This window comes from Papaver somniferum, unplaced genomic scaffold (assembly GCF_003573695.1).
Source record: "Papaver somniferum cultivar HN1 unplaced genomic scaffold, ASM357369v1 unplaced-scaffold_81, whole genome shotgun sequence".
Lineage (NCBI taxonomy): Eukaryota > Viridiplantae > Streptophyta > Magnoliopsida > Ranunculales > Papaveraceae > Papaver > Papaver somniferum.
The window spans coordinates 8,443,094-8,450,122 of record NW_020651082.1 but is presented as its reverse complement, the minus strand read 5'-3'; the positions used below and the strand labels follow the sequence as shown (position 1 = coordinate 8,450,122).

Here is a 7,029-nt window from a genome sequence, read left to right as displayed (position 1 = left end):
AAAATGTGTAGTTGAGCTTTAAACTTCACGACGTTCATCAATTGAAGAAGAAGATGTACTGAGGAGCTTGGAGGAACTTCATCAACAAAAGGTATGTGAAGACTAAAACTTATCTGTCACTCGGAAGTTTATTATATTATATCTTCTAATGAGACTAAGTCGTATAGCTATATGAAATTTTACATTATACACATTTTCTATTTCGAGTCGAGCTTATCTCGCTTATTTATTTCTCGAAATACGTATTGGAAGGTTTTTGCTTTAGCTATGTTCATCGTATTCTTGACGCGTTCAGTTAGAAATAATGTATTTTTTGGAAACTAAATATTAAGTCAAAAGATAATCATGTGAAAATAACCTTGAACATCTTATGTTATTTGTGTGAGACAGTCATTTGATGTTAGCTCGGGAAGTTTCGTATTGATCAGTTGATCACTTGAAAAATACTTGAAGCTAATGGTATTTGTAAGATTACCATTGTCGTCTTCTAAGGATGTTTTAATGATTTAATTAAGAGTTTAGAAGAATTACCCATGTCTGGACACAACACGGTATGCATACTCAGTATGCGAACTATATTGTGATGATTCAGGTCTGGAACTCTTGTTTGCATACCTAGTATGCGAACGGATTTACCTGAGAAGGTACAGAACTATTGTTTGGGTACCTAGTTTTCGAACGGGTTTACCTGAGTTAGGTCCGGAACGGTTGTTCGCGAACCGGGTTTGTGAACGACTTGATTAGGCCAAGGTCTGGAGCTGTTGTACGCGTACCCAGTTTGCGAACACGGTGATCTTTTTAAGTTCTAAAATTGGTAATGTATGATTCTCATAATCATAAACTAAAGCATTTATGATTTAAGGAATGCAAATTAACTTTTCAAATTGTGGCTTAATGTTAATGAATTGATTATTGTATAAGTACTTTATACAATCACGAATCAAACCGATTTCGTTTCAATTTGTTCATGAATATTATGAGATAGTGAACAATTGAACAACTCTATTAAGGCACAATTAGATTCATTTGATTATCTATCATGATTTATTGATCATCATATTTGGTCTAGAAGTGTTAGATGAATATGGTTAAGTCAAAAGTGTTCATATGGCTACTTCGGTTAACTATTATTGAGCCGACCCAATATACACGTTTAGGTACGGTTACCCATATCTAAATGTAAGTATATTTCATTTGTGTGTAACAAGATAAGACCATCTAACGGTGGAGATTAATTGCTTAATTTTTAAGCAGACTTAGCTTGAATCTTAAATCTTGAGTTCATCTAACGGTGAATATTGAATGCTTTGTTACTGAGCTATCTTATATTCGATTGTAAGCAACCCTGATTTGAAAGATTACATAAGAGCGAACTCTAGCAACTGGAAAACCTAATCCCGACACTTCCGTGTGTCCTAGTTGCAAACTAGAGTCGATTCTCCTTTAACCTAGGTTTTCCAAAACCATTATTAGGTTAACGACTTGATGACTTCATTTGGGATTCGTGAAGCCAAATCCAACTATTTTCTCTGTAGTTGCGTATTTTGATCTTACTTGTTCTATTTTATTGAGTTTTATCTTCTCTAAGATTTACTCGAGATTTATCTCTGATAGGTAAGATATAAAAATTAATCACAACAGTTCTTCGTCTCAGACTCTTGTGATTCCGCAATGTTAATCAGTTAGGTTATTGTGTGGTGACTAATATTTCTATGCTGCTCTTCGGGAGTATAAGACCGGATTATTAGTTGGTTCATGTTCACCTTGATATTTGTATTTAAATACGGAACAAAAAGAATAAAGTATAGACATATTTTTGGGAGACATATTTGTTTATAAGTCTTCGACTTGGGTCGTAGAAAATCTTAGTTGTGGGTGAGATCAGCTAAGGGAATTAAGTGTGCAGAATCCGGCGTGGTTCTAGAGGCGTACGGAACGCGACTGTACCTTAATCGATGTGAGACTTGGTTAGGGATCAACCACATTCCAGTCCGAAGTTAACTTGTAGTAGGATAGAGTCTGTAGCGGTTTAATACAGTATGGTGTTCAATTTGGACTAGGTCCCGAGGTTTTTCTGCATTTTCGGTTTCCTCCTTAACAAAATTTATGGTGTTTGTTTTATTTCTTTTCCGTATTATATTTGTTTATGTAACTGAAATATCACAGGTTGTGCATAGTTCAATCATTTGATAAATCTGACCTTGAAACATATAGCCTAATCGAAGGCAAGGAAGCATATCGTACACTGCTTCTTATTCTTTGCCAGCAGAGACCTGTGGTAGGTTAGGAAACAGTCCCAAAAATAAGTTCAAGTGTGCATGGATTTACTTAACGAAGAAACAGAAAATGGTAATGGTTAAATACCACACCTGAAAGACTTGTATAGCCAGTTTTCCATTTCGCTGAGCAACCATTCTCCTATCGTGGTATTGAGGATCCTCAATGTTAAGGGATGCCTGGTTCAAAAAAATCTTGTAAGAACCAATACCTACAAACTCTTAATGTACAAAAAGTAGGATAACGATAAAACTATCATAATGAACTCAGTTTTCACCTCATCAAAATGCGGTCATAGGGTTATCTTCATCAACAAAGCCATAGTTTATTAAAAGCTTTGAATTAGAGTGTGATCCACACATACAGGGCAAACGAGCTTCGAATATCAGAATAGCACCATAGAATAACCACTAATAATAGAACTGACCATAATAAAGACAGAACTAAGCAATCATGTGAAGGGAGATAGTATACCAGATAAAAAATGGCTCCCCAGCCTTATATGGCTGTCAACCTTGAGCTGAACAACACCTTCGACTCAAGACTTGCAGAAGCTATGCACAAATTGAGATTTCCATGAGGGTACCAACAGTTCATCGGTTGAACTTCATGTAAATAGCTTTCTAAACTCTAATCTGAAAACAAAAATACAGATTCAAATGAACAAAACCTCAAATTTGAAAAGTAAAACTTACAAAGAAATTTTCCAAATCACGGATAGTACCATAATTTTCAAACTCTTGATGTGCATTTTCTGGTGGTGAAAGAGATGAATTTGTTGTTGATTTCTATGCCTACAGTATCTCTTTCCCTGCAAATTTGATATCGCATACAACCTATAACTTCTGTCATCCATAAACACTAAATCATCTTCAATATACTCCACTAATCCACAAAAATCAACGATTTCTTATTTCTTTGTTGAAATACTCCCCAAATTCTCACGACTTCTGTGCAAACTCAAATTAGGTGAAAACCCATCTTTTCATATCTGATATATACTTTAACTCCACCTCAATCTCGTCAATTCATCTCATTGAAGAACAAGAAGAATTGGATAAGACATAAAATTCTTTAAAAAAATTGAAGAACCCTAACTTTTCAACAATCGAGAAAAAAAAACACACAATATTAATGAACTACACAAAAAACCCATTAGAACTCTACAAATCTTGAACTTATGAGATGATATAACCTTACCTTTAGAAAATGAAGGAGAATCTGAGAATTGTTAGTCAAACCCTAATAAGTTTTTTTCTCAGATTAAAAAAAAATTACCCTAATAAATTGGTCGGCATGGTTTGGGATTTGATATCTCTGAAATCAACAAATCATTCGACCTTAATCTCGGAAATTACTGATTTGAGACCTCATAAGTTCCTGAAATCAGAGCAGTTGAACCCTAAAAATAGAGAATAGAACTTGAGAAAGAGAGAATCAGAGAAGAAATATAAAAGAAGAGAAAGGGTTCTGATAATCACTATCAGCAATTCAGCATCATCGTTGTGTATGTATAATCATCGTTGATTGAACCTCAAAACAAGAAGAAGCAGAACCCTAAGAGAAAAGAAGAGAAAGAGAAAGAGAATAAAATGAAAAATAAGATTTTTGTTCGACTTTTAGTCTAACCCCGAGTCAGTTTTGAAGCTGACTGAACATCTGGATGGGATGAAACCGAGTCAAATTGAAAGTGTGGGCAACACACACTTGAGTTGCACGCGTACAACTCAATTCTGTTGCGAATCGCAACTGAACCAAACAGTTGCGAGTTTCATAACAGTTTCAAGCTGTTGCGAATATTTTGCAACTAAAATTAACAACTGAAAATTCGCAACAACTGCAAAGTTGTTGCTAATCTGAGTTGCTAAACCCCATATTTGGTGTAGTGCAAGCGTTAAAGTGGCATTGAACTTGGAAAATGAAAGTCATCCACCATTAGACTTGATCTTAATTGTCCTTGATATTTTGCATTGACTTAAAGACTGAGGTGAATATTCACGTCTAACAATTGGTTGTTACCTGTATTTGTTGGTTTCATCAGGTTACAAGGGTTGTGATAAGAATTTAATTAATTATTTATACTCTTTATTTCGGCCTTTTTGAGCTTGTTGTTTGTTGTCTTGAATATATAAATCCACCTTCGTCTCTCTCCGTTTTTGTTTGTATTCATTGGGATGAAATACCCCCTTAAGTACCTTTTTTTCAATGGATTTTCTCTTTGATATATAAAAATAAAATTATACTCGTTGTAGGGTCATTTATATTTTCTATCAATGTTATGTTGAAATGATAGTAGATCGAATTCAAATGTGAGGCTTATTTAATCCATTAGCAAAATGGGTATTTTCCCCTTTCCTTGTGCCTTAAATCAGAAACCAGAGTCCTTATCCAGTAGAAAGTACCAGGTCGGACAGAGATAAACCGCGTAACGATCTTATCTCCAGAGATGAGGCGAAGTTTTTACACCGGTTTCCAGCCCACCTAGATGCAACTTACCCGAAGGCAAGACTAATCCTTAACACATCCCGTGTCTTGTTCGTTTTCGGTGCAGAGGGTGAAGTGTCCATCACTTCAATGGGATTACGCGTTCGCGGCCATTTAGGTGATGTGTCCACATATTCCATGTCCTGGCTGCAGGGCTACGGGGGGAGGTCCCCCCTCCCCCCCTCACAATCCTGCGAGCTGCAGAGCTACTAGGGGGGTCTCTCCATTCACAATTCTGTCGTGGTTGTTTACAAGTTCACGGTTTTTGACAATCCTACTAATAAAAGAGAAATAAATTCAAAGGTAATTCAAAGGTAATAGGGTTAGCTCACGTATCTCGGGTACATACCTCCTTCACGTGGATGGCTGCTTTCCACGCACTTCTGTCGAGCGCTAGCTCTCTCTCCAATCCCCGGTCAATCAGGTCCCATTTAATCAGTCCATCCCATGTGAGTTTCGGTCGTCCCAGACGCTTCATTCTACCTTTCGGCCGTGTGATGCGTCCTACCCGAATTGGGGCGGCCGGTGGTCTTCGCCGGAGATGCCCGAACCAGCGTAACTGGTGTTGTGACAGTATGTCCTTCATAGGTGCTACCCCAAGTTTCCCACGGAAACACTCATTTATCATTTTATCGCACCTTGTGTGTCCACAAGCCCACCTTAACATCCTCATTTCTATCCCATGGAGCGCCATGAGGTGCGAGCTACTAATTTCCCAGCATTCCGCTCCATACAGCAACGCCGGCCTGATTGCTGTCCTGTAGAATTTTCCTTTCAGTTTAACCGGGACCTTACGATCGCAAAGGACTCCAGTCGCCAGTCTCCATTTAGCCCATCCTGCCTAAAATCTGTTTCTAATGTCCTCCTTTATGTCCCCATCACTCTGGATCATAAATCCCATATACCGAAAGGATTCTTTTCTTGGTACAATCTGGCTGTCTAGTTACAGTTCTCCATCATCCGACCAGGTTTCGTCAAAATCACACTTCAGATACTCGGTCTTTGTTCTACTGAGTCTGAAGCCCTTCGCTTCCAGGGTCTGGCGCCACAACTCAAGCTTACCTTCTATCTCTTGCTTGGACTCCCCAATAAGTGCCACATCATTCGCAAAGAGCATACACTAAGGGATCTCCCCCTGTATATCCTTTGTGACTTGGTCCAGTACGAATGCAAATAGATACGGGCTCAAAGTTAACCCTTGGTGTAGTCCGATTTTGATAGGAAATTCATTCGAGACACCGTCACACGTCCTGACCCCTGTGACCGCCCCCTCGTACATATCCTTGATAAGGGATATATATTTAGGTGATACCTCTTCTGTTCGAGGGCCCACCACATTACCTCTCGAGGGACTTTGTCATATGCCTTCTCAAGGTCTATGAAAACCATATGCAGGTTACGCATTTGTTCTCGATTTCGCTCCATCATCTGTCTAACCAGGAAAATCGCTTCAGTAGTGGATCTCCTTGGCATAAATCCAAACTGATTCTTCGTAACACTCGACTTCCCTCGTAACCGACGGTCGATAACACGTTCCCATAGTTTCATTGTGTGGCTCATAAGTTTGATGCCCCTGTAATTTGAACAACTCTGGATGTCCCCTTTATTCTTAAAGATCAGCACGATGATGCTTCTTCGCCATTCATCTGGCATCCGGTTTGAACTGCGGGTGTTATTGAAGAGCTTGGTCAGCCAATTAATCCCTTCCTCTCCCAGGGACTTCCACACCTCAATCGGGATGGTATTAGGTCCCAGTGCCTTCCCTCACTTAGCACCTTTTAGGGCCTCTTTTACTTCACATTCGAGGATGGTGGGAAAGTCCTCCTCTCGCAAGTCCATAGGTTCAAAGGAGCCCACCAGATTTACTGGTGGATTGTCTGCATCAGCATTGAAAAGGTTTTCAAAATAGTTCTTCCAGCGTGTCTTTATCTCCGCATCTTCAACTAGAACGCGACGGTCAGTATCCTTTATGCACTTTACCTAGATAAGGACTCGAGTTTTATTTTCTCGGAACCGGGAATTCCTGTAGATACCCTTCTCACCTTCCTCTGTGCCTAATTTTTGGTAAAAGTCTTCGTAAGCTCTAACTTTTGCCTCTGACACACCATTCGTTTTGCGTGTTGTTTGGCGGCCTTATAGTTCCTGAGGTTTTCTTCATTCCTGAGAGATTGAACTTCTTTGATGCGCTCTTTCTTATCCTTAATAGCCTGCTGCACCTCGGGAGACCACCACCAAGTATCTTTCGGGTCACGTTTTCCAAAACCTTTA

At 38.9% G+C, this 7,029-nt stretch overlaps 1 protein-coding gene across 1 annotated transcript in view; it reads right to left on the bottom strand.

Annotated features, from left to right (window-relative positions):
• Window positions 1-5,089: 5,089 nt before the first annotated feature.
• Window positions 5,090-7,029, bottom strand: part of LOC113345263 — a 2,494-nt gene continuing 554 nt past the window's right edge. Inside the window, exons 2-5 of the mRNA XM_026589056.1 lie at window positions 6,867-7,029; window positions 6,530-6,741; window positions 6,103-6,424; window positions 5,090-5,602 (exon numbers count right to left, since the gene is read on the bottom strand). The exon at window positions 6,867-7,029 is cut by the window's right edge and continues 150 nt beyond it. Coding sequence (XP_026444841.1) covers window positions 5,090-5,602; window positions 6,103-6,424; window positions 6,530-6,741; window positions 6,867-7,029 — 1,210 coding nt within the window. The remainder of the gene's footprint in view (window positions 5,603-6,102; window positions 6,425-6,529; window positions 6,742-6,866) is intronic.